The sequence below is a fragment of the Myotis nattereri genome (genome assembly GCF_964212035.1).
Source record: "Myotis nattereri genome assembly, chromosome: 7".
In the NCBI taxonomy this organism is placed as follows: Eukaryota; Metazoa; Chordata; class Mammalia; order Chiroptera; family Vespertilionidae; genus Myotis; species Myotis nattereri.
In genome coordinates this window covers 12,249,972-12,265,569 of record NC_138082.1, presented here as the reverse complement: position 1 = coordinate 12,265,569, position 15,598 = coordinate 12,249,972, and the positions used below count along the sequence as shown (strand labels likewise).

The following is a 15,598-nucleotide window of genomic DNA, read 5'->3' as shown; positions in this document are numbered from 1 at the left end:
GTCCAAGTGTCTTATAATAATAATCTTCCCATAAAACAAACAATTTAGTAACTTTTAACGAAACCGATAAGGGTTTTAAAAAAACAGACTGTACTGTAAAATAGTTTGATGTTTTAATGCTTAAATTTAAAAAATTTAATGGTTACATCAAAACCCAGGTAAAAAATGCACTAGTAACACTACCAAAATAAAATTTTAATATTACAGCTAACATTTGAATGCTTACGGTATGCCATACTGTATTTAAAACTTACTATAGTTTTCCTACACTAATCACGTACGACTGAAAACGGACACTTTATCCATTTTACAAATATAAAAATCAAGGCTAACAGAAGTGAAGAAACTTGCCCAGGAACAGATAAGGTTGCACTGACACTGTAATAGTTGAGTACTAGATATCACATGTGATCCCGGAAGCAACCCACCCTCCAGAGGCCAGCCCCGCCTTGCTGGAGGCCAGGAGAGGTTGGCATCTCTCCAAGACAAACTCTGATGACAGTCAAAGTTTTATCAAAAATAGAGACGTTACCACATAATATAGTTTCACTTTTGCATATTTAGTAAAACCATGGCAGTAATCCAATTTAAATACTACAAGTTTTATATTTGCACATTTCAGTATTACATTGCAATTGTCTTCTACAACCAAGTCAAGATATAATAATGGCAATTAATAAGAAAAACAATCATTAAAAAAGTTCAATGCTCAGAGGTTCTCAGACGGAAATAATAGCAATTAGAGAACAATAAGTTTTGCAGTGGCTTATTAAGCACCAATCTTTGGACTTCCTAGGGTCTTTGAATACTGAAATGAGAAACTGATAAAGGAATACTGCATAGCTCTTGGGTGTGGAACTTCAATGATTTCTACATAATACAAGACAACAGCATAACATTCAAGTCCCAAAGAGTTGAGAATCTGTGATAGACTCTGGAAGGAATGCACATTCCAGTAAACTAATGTGAAGTATAAGAGATTTTCCCTGTCTTATAAGATCTAAAAAGCAACGTTAGTATGAAACCGAGAAATCCATCATTGTTTTATAAGTTTAAAATTGGATAAGAGACAGTGTATGAGTTTCCTATTGTTGCTATAACAAATTATAGTGCCTTCAAGCAACACAAATGTAACTTACAATTCTGGAGGTGAGCAGTCTGAAATGGGCCTCACGGGCCTAAAATCAAGGGGTCAGCAGGGCTGTGTTCCTTCTAGAGCAGCGGTTCTCAACCTGTGGGTCGCGACTCCTTTGGCGGTCAAACGACCCTTTCACAGGGGTTCCCTAAGACCATCCTGCATATCAGATATTTACATGACGATTCATAACAGTAGCAACATTACAGTTATGAAGTAGCAACGAAAATAATTTTATGGTTGGATCACAACATGAGGAACTGTATTTAAAGGGCCAGAAGGTTGAGAACCACTACTCTAGAGGTTTTATGGGAGGATTCATTCCCTGGCCTTTTCCAGATTCTAGAAGCTGAGTGCATTCTTTGTCTTCATTTTCCAAGCCAGCACAGGAAAATCAACTTCTTCTTCCATGGTATCTCTTTAATACTGATTCTCCTGCCTTCCTCTTTCATTTATAAGGACTCTTGTGATTATCCTGGGCCCAAACAATCCAGAATAACTTCCCATTTTAAAGTCCTTAATCAGTTCTGCAAAGATCCTTTTGCCTTTAACACACATAATCACACGCTGTGGAGATCAGGGGACAGATGCTTTGGGGGGTCATCACTCTGCCTCCTACAGACAGCACAGTGTATAATTTGCACACATTCTGTAATCCATCTGAAAAGTAGCTATTAGAATACAGCATTTATTTATCTATGAAACTGCATTTAGTGTAGTTTCTGAAACAAATACAGTTTATAAGATCCACTTGGAATTAAACTGAACTGAGTAACCTAGGGCCTGGAAAGGAGACACAAGAGAAAGCAACTGATAAAACTGGCAGGCATGCATAGGGAATTAGATGCAGGCTGCAGGCTGCAGGTAAAGACAGGTGAAGCGAACTATATATGCATGACACTCTAATTCTGGATTAATTTTGTTGCATCCCATAGTTCTATTATCTTTTCTTAATAATGATGTAACTGAGTAAAAACACATTTCGATTATTTATGATTGATGAATTTTTATGATTAGAAATTATAGATACAAACACCCAACACACTGCTTGGCACATTGAAGAAGAACAAAATAGTGTCAAAATTTAAATTCTAGGTTCCAGAGTCTGATTCTGCCACTTACTACACCTGTGTGGTCTTTGACAAGTCACTTAGAATTTCTGTGGCTGTCCTCAGAAATTAAAAGCAGGGGTAATATATAGCTCCTGCCCACAGGGTCACTCTAAAATAGAATATGTAAGTGCAAAGACATGCTGGGACACTGTTAGTGCTCAATAAAATATTAAGTAGTTGTTATTAGGTAAACTCAGTCGGTAGCTTTGGGCATCCAGAGAGGAGATGTTAGTGTAAGGCTGTAAATTCTTAGGTATTTATCCCAGAGAACTGGTATCATCAGACTGAGACAAAAAAGTGAAGAATTTTGAGAAAAACTGTCACAACTGGATAATTAAGTTTCAGCACAAATCTTATGCAAAATTCCAAAGCTGCTCCAATAATATTTTGAAAAAATGTAAGATGAAATAGTGCATCATTGTAAAAACGTGATTCCTCTGTGAAGGGGCTCTAGTGGGAAAGCAAACGAAAAAACAAAGACACAAACACCTCCCACAGAGACTCCACGTAAGGCAGGTGCCATGCTCCATATTGGCCAAAGTTATTAAGAGAGGTAAGACCAAAGACAGAGCACTTCTAGTGCCAACGTTTAGAAAGTCATTCCTTTTCTTTAGAAAACTGACGACGCTGGATTAGCCCTTGCCTGGTTTTAAGTAAATGCCATCTATCCTGTAATTTGTTCTTGACAGAAGGGTGCTGTATGGTTCCCTGTACACTCACTAAATGGCCTCAGCCTACTCTGCTCTCTAATTCTAATTCCAAGTTTCTGTTTTTCCTGCGTCATCCTTCCCAGCTAAGCCAGCTCCTAATTAGAATCTCTCACCTGGCGTGAGTCTTTCCTAGGAGTTGAGGTGTGTGGACTTTGGCACAAGGATTAGGTACATCCATCACGGCTCTTTGGGCTTGTTTTCTATCTATATTCTCAATACAAGAAAGTATTAGGTGGCCCCTTTGAAAACAGGTGAGTTATAATTTGACCTAAGCTCAATATGTCCCAAAGGATCTTGGGTGAATTTCACATGTCACTGAACATTCTGAAGCATCACTTAATAAATACTTCTTAATCTAAAGTGACAAAAAAATCAGGAAAGATGGAGACTGGCAGAACCTGCTTCCCATACTAGACAACTATCATGGAAGAGAGGTGTGTGCAACTACTTTAAGAAAAATCTTTACCATGGTTCTTTATAAGACTTTCTTCCCCATGTTTTCTCTACTTTGAAACATATTCAAATCTCAGGCATTAAATTGAATATTTAGCGAAAGCCAAAAATAAGTCTATGAGAAAAATCGTAAGATTGAAGAGAGGGTGTCAGGAAAAAAAATTAGTGATGCTCTCTTTTTCACTTATATTATCGTAAAAAAAGGAAGAAATAGGAATACAGTATTTTCTGACAAAATGCAAAGTATCAATTCCCATCAACTCCTCAGAACAATACAGGTTAGGCTTCATGTAGAAGAGAAAAGCATATTATAGGATTCACTAAGTCTGAACCCAAACAGCACTAATCCTTTGCTAGGATTTTAACTGATTATCTCAATTTTTCACCTTATTTAGTAGTGATGGTGAAGTCCCTTAAAACAGAGATTACATACAAACATGCTGTTTCTGTGTCTAGTAAGCGGATTGTGCACACGGCCACGACAGTTAAAATGAATTCTCTAAAAGGAAGCGTTCTATAGGACAAATTGTGTCCCTGGGCACTGTTCACAGAAACATCCCCCTGTAAGGAGGTGTTGTATGAGACTGGGGTGAGGCATCATCTTCTGGCTTAAACTTGCCACTTTCCAGCTCTCCATTCTAATACACTGGACTTCAGTGAAATTGGAAGCAGGAAGACCTTCTTCATTAACAACCCAAATGACTAGAATATTTCCAAGGAAGAAGATGGCTTTAGAGAAGAAGCTGAAAGCAAAACAGTGAAATGCAGAAGTGACAGTCCTCCTTTAAAGCTATGAGCATAAATAATGCAGTGTTACGTACTGTGAGACCCCACAACAAACAAGAAGTGTGCATTGAAACCATGTACAGCAGGAGTCAACTGCAGACAGGAAAGCTTTCTTTTTCACTCATTAATTTCAGTAAGTGTTCTTTGAGAATCAAGTTTGAGTAGGATTTTGTACCAAATATCATTAATACAAGGAACACACAAAAATAAAAATCTCCTAGATCATGTCCTCCAGGAGCTTACAATCTACTTAGGGAGGTAAGTCCTGTATGAAGTCACTAATTACAATGCAAGGCAAACAAGGATTGAGTCCCAACAGGAAATAGGAAAAATAAGTGGGCAGAATGTCTGTGAAGACTAATTAAATGTGAAAATTCCAAAAAATATTTTAGGGGGGGAAAAAGTAAATATTACCTAAGTTCAATAAATCACTTATTTACATTCCAGTTGGTCAAAACACACACACACACACACACACACACACACACCCCTACCTGAGATTGCAATAAACAATGCAGAGAAACACAGACATGAATTGGCCAGGTGCACACAGGATGCACAGCAGAGGAACTTTGAAGCAAGGCTCTCTCAGGGAGGGCTGCAGTTCAATTCTGAAGGACACATTAGCCATTGATAAGAGGAGCCCAGCACAGAAGTAGTGATAAACAATGCCGCAACATCAATAATCCAGTTTATTGAAACCAAATAGTTTAGTTTATACCTTTTTTCAGTTTAGTGTCAGAAGAAAAATCCCATTAAAACAAGATTTGCAATGAAATTATTCCCAAATAGATGGCAAAACATGCTCAAACTTTTTTTGACTATTCAATATAGTATTTTACTTTATCAATAAAAACAAAACTATCAGGAAAGATAGTTATGTGCAACTACTGTAAGAAAAGTCTTCACGGGAGTTCTTTATGACTTTCCTCCCCGTTGTATTCTCTATTTTGGAACATGTTCAAATCTCAGGCAGTAAGTTGAATATTCAGCGAAGGCCAAGCATAAACTCAGGAGACAACAATGACCGTGAGAACCCCAACAGCCTCAGAGGCTGACACTGATTTACAGAGGCGCATCAGGACGCCTGGGAATGGAGTGTCTGCTAATCAGGCCACCACGAACAGACTCTCGGACCTTGTCAAAGTTTTCCCAAACATCTCATGGAGAACTTTGATTTATGGGCTGCCCAAGTAAAAACCTGAACAGATGGTATGTTTTAATAATAACTGACACACGAGTTTGCTAAGGATCTCACTCTCTGGAAAACACACAGCTCTATAGAGGAACACTTTTAGAGTCATCTACCTTATCTTTGTCTTCCACGACATCGGCCAAGATATCGTCTGGATCCAGGATTCCTCCGTCTGTGTATTCTAAGTGATGAATCTTCACCCAGTAGCCAGGATCCTGTAGTAGAACCATCAACAAGTTTCATGACTCAAACTTTTCAAAAAGGTAAACTACATTTTAATTTTAAAAGAAATAAGCCGGCTCATTAAAAATATGCTCTAGTGATAATCGATATTTTTAAACACTAAAGTCAAAAGTTATCTATTTACTTGGATAAATATTTAGCATTTTTATCCTAGTTCATATAAATCAGTAAACCAAAGTATATATATTCCATCAATTATCCTAGAAGGTAAATTGTAATAAAAAAACAATGCTTAGCTATTTAAAAAGCATATTCAAGGAATTTTCTATAACCTACAATTTAGGTAATCCCAGGAACACTCTGGAAAAGAAAGGTATTCTTGAGGATACTAGGTGAAAAAGGTTTGGAAGTTCAAACTAAGACTCCAAAACTACAGGGGGATATCAAAAGGAATAGCTATAACTGGAATATATGGATGAAGTGGGGTGACCCCTGAGCCCCTTGCCTGTTTGGATCGCCATGCTCTCTGCACGCCCTCACACTAAGATTTTCAGTGATACTGGGAGCCAGAACTCCAGTATTCGTCTCCATGACGGCAACTCAAACTGTGTCAGAGTTGAATGTGTTGTTTTTTTAAAAACCACTTAGGAGTATAATGTTTAAGGAAAAGAACTGTTTTCTCAATTTGATAAGTGGCTAGATACTCTGATACCACAGTTTAGAATTCAGTAGTGGAGCCCATTCAGTTACTTATGCACTGCCCATTTGCAGAGAAAAATATGCAAGTGAAACATTATAATGATGAGACAAGAACATGAACCAATGAATGGGAAGCAAGGGAGGAAATAACATTAGTAAGGTTTTTACCAGAATAGCCAAGCTATAATTGATTTGGTTCTGAGATTCTTAGAAAGCCTCTCAAATTGGGAAACTTTTGAGCTATAAATCACTCAATTTCCAATAAAGGGCTACCAGTTCCTGAGAAGAAGTGGAAATTCTTCTAGGATAAAGCTCTAAGCCTTTACTACATGAATCTTTATAAAGTATTAAAAATAAACATAACCCACAGAATTCAAGTGCAGTTCTACAAAAACTAATAGAAATTGTTGTCACACTGCCTCCTCTTCAATGTCTCATACTATTAACAAGTCCAGGGCATACCATTAAATAATAATTCCTTTATAGCTTCTATTCAATAGGCTACTGAAGTGTGGCCCAAGTACATAGCTTTTCATATCTGACTTGATAAAGTAATAGGCTTTAAAAATTCAAAGGAATTCTCCTTAGCTAGGCTTTCGACATTTCAAAGTTAAGTTTTCTATAGAGTATCTGAAGAGCTATTCCAAGCAAAATGAAAGGAACTCCTTTTTGCTTCTAATGCTAGATTTATGCATGGAAACACTGATGATTTATTAGGAAACTTTGCCTGAGTTTATTGCCCAGATAGGGCAGTGATTATACAACCAGGTAAGAGGAGCGTAAGACACCCATCCATTAGAGTCTTTAACCAGAGACCTTTTCCAACTCAAGGTGATTGTGCAATAAAAGGTGAGATGATGGGCCCAGTGCACCCATCAGCAAATGGGTGGATAAAAATGTTGTGGTACATTTAAACCATGGAATACTATGCAACAGTGAAAAAGAAGAATCGCCTACCCTTTGAGACAGCATGAAGACCTGGACAATATCATGCTAAGTGGAGTCTAAGTAACAAAATAAACTGGTGAACGGAATGGATCCAGAGACATGGAAGCATGGAACAGAGTACAGAATCTCAAGAGGAAAGGTGGGGGAGGGTGGGTGAGCGGGAGGTAATCAACCAAAGACCATGTATGCATACATGCATAACCCATGGACACAGACAATAGGGTGGTGAAGGCCTAGGGTAAGGGGGGGGGCAGGCTGGAGGGGTCAATGGGGAGAAAAAAGGGACATATGTAATACTTTCAACGATAAAGAATTATTAAATAAATACATAAAAGGACAAATTTTTAAGGACTGTTTAAATTGCTTCCTACAAAAAAATAAATAACAGGTGAGCTAAGAACAATGGACTATATTCTAAATAGGGAGAATACTGGGGTAGACAAAACACTAAGCAATGCCCACGAGACAATACAGAAAATACGGAAAAGAGAGCAAGAAAGGACTTCCCCAGTAATCTTTGGGAACTGAGTCTTTCTGCTACGGCCATGCTACGAACGATATGCTTCTCCAAACTTACCCAAAACTTCTGGCTGAAATCTATGGAGCACTACCTCTTCCTTGTAAAAGTAGCCTTCTTACAAAAGGAGTTCAATGGAATTAATTTCTATTAACTTCCGTGGAGTTAGTTTGTTACATATTACAGCACTGTAGATAAAATCTGTTGATTTTAAACGTGTTTATAGAAGATGATGTATTCTAAAGAGTTTGCTTTTTTATATTCAATTACTTAAAAGCTGACATCTATTAAGTCGTCGCCTTTTCTCTTATGTTAAGTTTATAGAAACAGATTTTATTAACTAAGACTTAAGTAAACAATTACCCCCAACAACAGAAGTACTGGTTAAAGCACAGCTCTCTTCCTGCCTAAAAGGAGGAAGAGGGAGAATAAAACCAAAGACTCGGATTTAAAATCGGGGAACTCGAAGAAACAGCAAGGGGTTGGGATCTGACCATGGCGAAGGGCGCGGCAGGAGTGGCAGAGGGAAGGGGTTGTTAAGTCACACACTCCACCTTCAGACATACTTGTGGGAACAAAGATATTCTGAAAATGAGGCACGGGAGTTGAAACTAAGACCGTTTTTTGTCTAATTTTGACTCGAAAGCATACATAACTTAAAAATTTTACACTCATGTGGAATTTAATTGGACAGAACTACCAAGCAAAATAGAGACAGATTCATAGATAGAGAGCAGGCAGACAGCTCTGGTGGGAGGTGGGGTATGGGGGAGGGGTACAGGATTGAGTGAAAAAGAAAAAAAAAGGAGAACTCATGGACATGGACAACAGTTTGGTGATTGTGGGGGAGGGGGAACAGAGGGGATCGAGGTGGAAGAGGGCATTGGGGATAAATGCTGATGGAAAAATAATTAATAAAAAAACAATAAAAGTAATAAAAAGAAAATAAATTTTAAAATTTTTACAGAACTAAAGCAAAGGGGAAAAGTAATCTGATATATTTTGGAATCATATATCCAGCCTCCCCCCAAAATGTTTAAGTGAAACAGGATGGCAGAATATAAAGAGACTGCTTGCAATTGTAACTCTCCCCATTGCACACTGAGGCTGCTTTTTAACTCTAAAGGAGGAAAGGGTAGGCTAGTGGGGAGCACACAAGAAATCCTGAACAAAAACAGAGGAGCTATTTGAAAGCAGTCTCCAAGAGAGGTAAATCAGCATGCACAGTACACACCCGCTGTGAGTTTTGTGCCCATGGGACTTCGGCCATGATGCTATAGATCACTATAAGAATATACATGCAGTATTAGCAGCCGACAGCCATCATAAAACCATAAATTCACCCTGACTCTTTATGCATGTGGAAATTTCAACCATTACCTCGCAGTCAACATTTTGCATTTCATTTACTTGCTTTTATTACCACCAGGAATAAAACTGATCAAACATGAAAAGATGTTCACATATGTGTAATAGTTCAGACAATTAATCACTTGGAAAAATTTATTGTATTTTTCATGATCGTGACATTTAATCTACCTTTATATTGCAAAAATTTCTCTAATACATATAACTTTTAAATTACTTTGAAAATGTCTCTAGTATATGTGCTATGCAATAAATCTTATTACTTACACTCCTAGGATCATTAAAATATTGAAAAATCACATAATATACATTTTGTTTCCTCCATTTCTGATAGTAACTTATCTGTTTTTTAAATAATGCACAGTTAACTTAAACACCACTGGGATTTTAACCAGTCTACAGAAGTGAACTGAAATAGGAAACTAAAACACATGCATTATGGGAAGACAATTACTGGGTACTTTTAATGATCAATGTAAAAACTGTTCCAAACAGGCACAAATATTCTTCACTGTGCGTAGATGAAATTTGTCCCTATACCTTAGAGAGTCTATATTAGCCCAAGTTTTTTTGTGTGCATTTTAAAATATATTTTATTGATTTTTCACAGAGAGGAAGGGAGAGGGATAGAGAGTTAGAAACATCGATGAGACAGAAATATCATCGATTAGCTGCCTCCTGCACACCCCCTACTGGGGATGTGCCCGCAACCAAGGTACATACCCTTGACGGGAGTCAAACCTGGGATCTTTCAGTCTGCAGGCTGAAGCTCTATCCACTGGGCCAAACCAGTTAGGAAGCCCAAGTTTTGAAGAATAACAATTTTTCATCTGCTATGCCTAGAGGAGGAGACTGGCAAGCCAGAAACTATAATGCTGTGACTACCAAGCACTGAGATTATGTCAATAATCAAAAGAGGGAAAACATGGAGGTTTCTAAACAAAACCTTCTGGTCCAAGAAGAGAAAAAATACCCCCAAAGGGGAGGAAATTTCTGCAAAAACAAACAACAACAAAAGGCCAATGTCTAGAGAAGGGCTAGTGGTGGCGATTACAGGCTCAGTAATGCAACTGGTTTTTGTGTGGGGTTTTTTTTTGTTTTTTTTTTTTTTTGTGGCTTTGCTTTTTCACAAGAATAATCTTACCCAGTAGAAAACAAGAACAATTGTAAAATGGAAGTTAATGGAAAATTAGAATTTTCCTTGTAGAATTTAACTCCTTGAATTTGGTGCAGTATGTCCATAAAACAAGATGTCACCATTTTCACCATTATCTTCATCAACAGCATAACAGATAATTTGTTTCAGTACTTACTATAGGCCAGGGACTATAATAGGTACTGCATGTTTTATATGATTAACTCGTTTATCCTCAAATAGACTCATGAAGTGGTTATCAATCTAATAGATGAAGAAAACAAGGCATAGGTAAATAAATTAACTTACTCAAGGTCAGATGCTTAATAAACAGAAGAGACAAGGTATATTTTTTAATACAAAAAAAATAAGATTAAGGAACTTAACAAAAAGAACAATTATCTAAGAATAAGGCAGTGGGTCATATCCATTTCTATTGCTACTTAACTTTAAAGGTTCATTTTTCACCTTAGCTGGTTTGGCTCAGTGGATAGAGCATTGGCCTGTGAACTGAAGGATCCTGGATTCAATCCTGGTCTAGGGCACATGCCCAGGTTGTGGGCTCGATCCCCAGTAGGTGGCGTGCAGGAGGCAGCCAATCAATGATCCTCTCTCATCATTGATGTTTCATGTTTCTCCCTCTCCCTTCCTCTCTGAAATCAATTATATATATATATTTCATTTTTCATACTGGAATTAACCTACATTTATTTGAGGGAAGAGGTCCAGATATCTAGATAGAGGTTGTTTGTTTGTTTGTTTTAAATAAAGGACAACTTTCAATTATTTTCAAATCTATTGCCTACATCATCACAGTACATTCTAATTCAAATTAATGTTTCAAATTAATGTTAAAAACAACTATTTTTTTAATCCTGCTTTCCATTAATTATTTTCAAAGACGTTTTATAGTCCAAAGACCCGGATGCCATGGTTTTAGAAGCGTGTGTGGTCCAAAGGAATGCAAAGCCTGCAGCCAAAGAATGGAAGCAGTCACATCCCCAAAGAGTAGGAAGGACAAGCTAGAATTTTTTAAATAATGTGTTCATTCTAAAACCCCCAAAATTATTCTGCTACAAAAGGGATTTTAATAAGTATTTGAGAATGCATATTCATACAATGCAAACTTTACTTAATGCAGCCAATTAAATCCAAACTTTCTTGCTGCTATGATGCTGGCATCTTTTAAAAGGTAACTCCAAAGAATACCTCTCACAGATACTATCAAGTGTGTGTGTGTAGCTCTGCATAAATGAATGAATGAAGTTTAAAGCATCCTACAGGTAACTACCGTGACCTCTAACTCATTACTCACAAAGTTTTATGCTCCATCACCAAGGAAATTAGACATAGAAAAGAGCATTTTAATTTACATCAAAAGAGGTATTGGTGACAGTGTTTATAAAAATAAGTTAACTCTAAGTAACATAAAGAACTCATCAACTTTATTCCTGCTCACTGTTTATAAAACTTCTTGCAGTATGGCCATAATAGGAATGGTGAAGGAGTATCTGTCTTTGATTTCCAAAAGTATTGGGACACTATTGTCCACCACTGTTAGTTTAGTTTCTCCCATAGTCATTCCTCTAGAACAATATAGATGGGTCACAGATATAGCTAAAAGGAACACGGAAAGCACAAGAAAGGAAGTAGAAACAGAGGAGCTCAAGTACCCCCGGCTCAGAGATGCCTTCCCTGTCCGTCTAAAGCTGATGCTCTCCCCCACGGCCAGTATCGAACATTACATTACCTTAGTCAATTGCTTGTTAATTTTTATTGCTTGTTCTCCTCCTCCAGCTAGACTGAGTTCCCTGATACAGAAACAACTTCTCCACTTTCCTATCCGCAGCACCTAAAACTACTTCTGGCATCAATCATAAATTTGTCACATGAATCAAAAGAAGGAGAAACAAATGAGTAACAAAGAAAGAGGAGAAAAGAACTCATGTTGTAACAGAAAAGTCTATTTCATTGATCCTAAAACAAAAGGTTTAACCTTGTGACCTGGAGCTAAGGGCAGTAGAAAAGTAGAAACTGGCATACCACGTGTCAATGGCAGTCATATGTCCAACAAGTACATGTTGAATTGTTACAACCATCCATGAACAAAATAGAAGAGAAAAACCACATCCTTGGAAGAATAGAGCTTAAATTATCAGTGAGGAGGGGAAACAGGCAGTAATTAACAAAATAAACAATTAAGTGAAATGGTATGTTAGAAAGTGATGTGATCTGGCAGGAAAAAAAACAGAATAGGGTAAGGAGGTGGGATACAGAGAGTTTATATTTTAAAATAGGGTGTCAGGTCAGGTCTTACTGAAATGAGGACATTTGAGAAAGACTTGAGGAGGAAAGTCAGTGGCAGTCTCGAGAATGGAAATCGGTTCTCCCAACAAGTGTCTGTACCCCTGGGCAAGTCCATTTGCAGTCACAGCTCAGAAAAAGAGTCCCTTAGAGGAGTCCCTTATGTGGGCATAGAAGGGGGGGCGGGCAGTCCACTGGTCAAGCTGAATAAGCATGGCAGGGACATGAAAATACCAAATGGTAGTAACTGCCTGTCTAGTCTCCCCAAAAATGCCTGGCCCCACACCAAGTAAAGTTTCCACAACACAAGACTGTGCAAATATATCATCCCTTAAAAACATATATACATGTTCTATAATATTTTCTATATGTATGTAGCATATATATATATATATATATATATATATATATATCATTGATTTCAGAGAGGAAGGGAGAGGGAAAGAGAGATAGAAACATCAATGATGAGAGAGGATCATTGATTGGCTGCCTCCTGCACGACCCCTACTAGGGATCGAGCCCACAACCCCAATAGAAAGGCAAGTGCCCTTGACCCCAATAGAACTCCGAACCCTTCAGTCTGCAGGCCGACACTCTATCCACTGAGCTAAACCAACTAGGGCCAAATATATTATCCTTTTTACAGGTTTCCCAATTGGTCAAAATTATTTTGATCATTTTGATATGTAAGCAAAACCACATAGTAAGTTATCCCAAAATATCTACAATAATAAAAGTGTAATATGCTAATTAGACTGGATGTCCTTCCGGACTAAGCTGGGGCTGCAGCCACAGGAGCAAGGCAGCCTCAGTGGCTGTGAGGTAGGGATCCGGATCCAGGCAGCCACAAGGGAGGGATCCAGGCAGCTGCCCGTGGCTGCGAAGGCCCACTCTTGCACGAATTTCATGCGTCGGGCCTCTAGTTATTTTGTAATAGTTTCTATATGTATATAGCATATCTATGTTTTACATATATAGTAAGAAATATATAGATACATATATTACACATGTATATATGGTCACAAACAAACATGTAAGTAAATATAATCACATTCAATAGCAAAACATATTGAGTCCAATTTTGTATAGGCAAGAAATACCATTCTTTGAAAATGAGCATAGTTGCCTTTGATATAAAGTAAAAATAAGCTAATTTTTCTAGGAAAATTATAAATTCCTAGTATCTAAAATATGAGAACCAACCCCTTCATATAGCCAATTAGCAATAAAGAAAAGTGCTACTAGTTTCCTATTGCTCCTGTAACAGCAAACTTATTGTTAAGCAACACATATTTATTATATTATAGTTTTGTAAGCTCAAAGTCTGATGCAGATCCCACTGGGTTAAAGCCAAGCTTTGACTCCCTTTACAATTACCTCATAAGCATACTTTCTTTATCCTTCTCTGAAATTTCTACAAGTCTCTTAATGCATAAAGGCAGAGTCCAAAACATCAAAGGCATAGAATAAGTGGGAATATAAAGATTCTACTACAGCCCTAGCCGGTTTGGCTCAGTGGATAGAGCGTTGGCCTGCGGAAGGAAGGACCCTGGCTTCAATTCCAGTCAAGGGCACAATGTGTTTCTCTCACATCAATATTTCTCTCTGTCTTTTCCTCTCTCTTCCACTCTATATAAAAATCAATGGAAAAATATCCTCATGTGAGGATTAAAATTTAAAAAAGAAGATTATACTGAAAAAGCAAGTCTTTTCACTATTTGTGAGTGCCTGAAAGGCAGAGGCTGACAAAAATAAATAAAAGAAAACACACTAAAATTTAAGACTATAGGAGAATCAATTATAAGACATGTGGCAAGATGAAAACATGGAGGAAGAAACAGTAAAGTAGAATAAAACTAATATACAGGGTGTCCCAAAAAATGTATACATACTTTAACATCTGGTAGCTCAGTTTTAAAAATGAAATTTATTTTAATAAACATTGACTTTATAATTATTTAAAGTGTGCATATGCATTTTGGGGACACCCTATAGTTTCTCCATGCATTGAATTTGAGATGTTTCCAGTTGATTAAGGCTAAGATATATAATAGGGGGATTAAAATATGGGAATGGAGCTCATAAAAGAGATTAGGACTAAGACATATGGAATTGTAAGACATATGGAAATGTACAGAGTTAATGCTTGGAGTCAAGAAAATCATAAAGTACCTGGAGAATTAGAGAAAAATTTTATGGAGTACATCAAAAACAGAGCTAAGAGGGAAATTTATAGCATTGAATGCATTAGAAAAGAAGAAAAATCTAAAAATCAATTATCTAAGTTTTCACGTTAGGAAACTAAATAAAAGAGCAAATTAAATTCAAAGTAAGCAGGAAAAAAAAAGAAAGAAAAAATGAGCAGAAATCAATGAAATTGACAATGATAAATCAATATGGAAAAATCAATGAAACCAAGTTGAATCTTTTAAAGGATCAATAAAACTGATAAGTCTTTTGGACATGCTAACTAAGGAAAAAGAGAGAACTCAAATTACTAATATAAGAAATGAAAGAAGGAACATCACTACAGTTCCAATGAACATAATAAAAATAATAAAGGAATATAAACAACTCTATACCCACAAATTTGTAACTTAGATGAAATGGACCAATTCTTTAAAAGACAATCTGTCAAAACACAGAAAACAATCAATAATCTGAAGAGAACAATATCTATTAAATAAGTTGATTTCATAATTAATAACCTTCCAAAACAGAAAGCATCCAGATCAGATGGGTTCATTAATCAATCAGACAAATGCTTATGGAGAAATTATACAAATTCCCACAATTTTTGTCAAAGAACAGAAGTAGAGGGAATATTTTGTAACTCATTCTATAAGGCCAACATTACCCTAAATCCTAAACAGTTGGAAACATTAAAACTGCAGACCAATCTCTCTCATGAACATATGCGTAAAAATCCACAGCAAAATATTAGTAAATTGAATCCAACAATATATACAAATAACTGTACACCACGACCCCCAATTAAGATTTACCCTAGGTATGAAAGGCTTGGTTAATAGTCAATAATCAATTAAGGTAAT

At 36.9% G+C, this 15,598-nt stretch overlaps 1 protein-coding gene across 1 annotated transcript in view; it reads right to left on the bottom strand.

Annotated features, from left to right (window-relative positions):
• PARD3B (par-3 family cell polarity regulator beta) overlaps positions 1-15,598 on the bottom strand; it is a 907,405-nt gene that overhangs the window by 798,503 nt on the left and 93,304 nt on the right. The window contains exon 2 of the mRNA XM_081095604.1: positions 5,505-5,606. Coding sequence (XP_080951730.1) covers positions 5,505-5,606 — 102 coding nt within the window. The remainder of the gene's footprint in view (positions 1-5,504; positions 5,607-15,598) is intronic.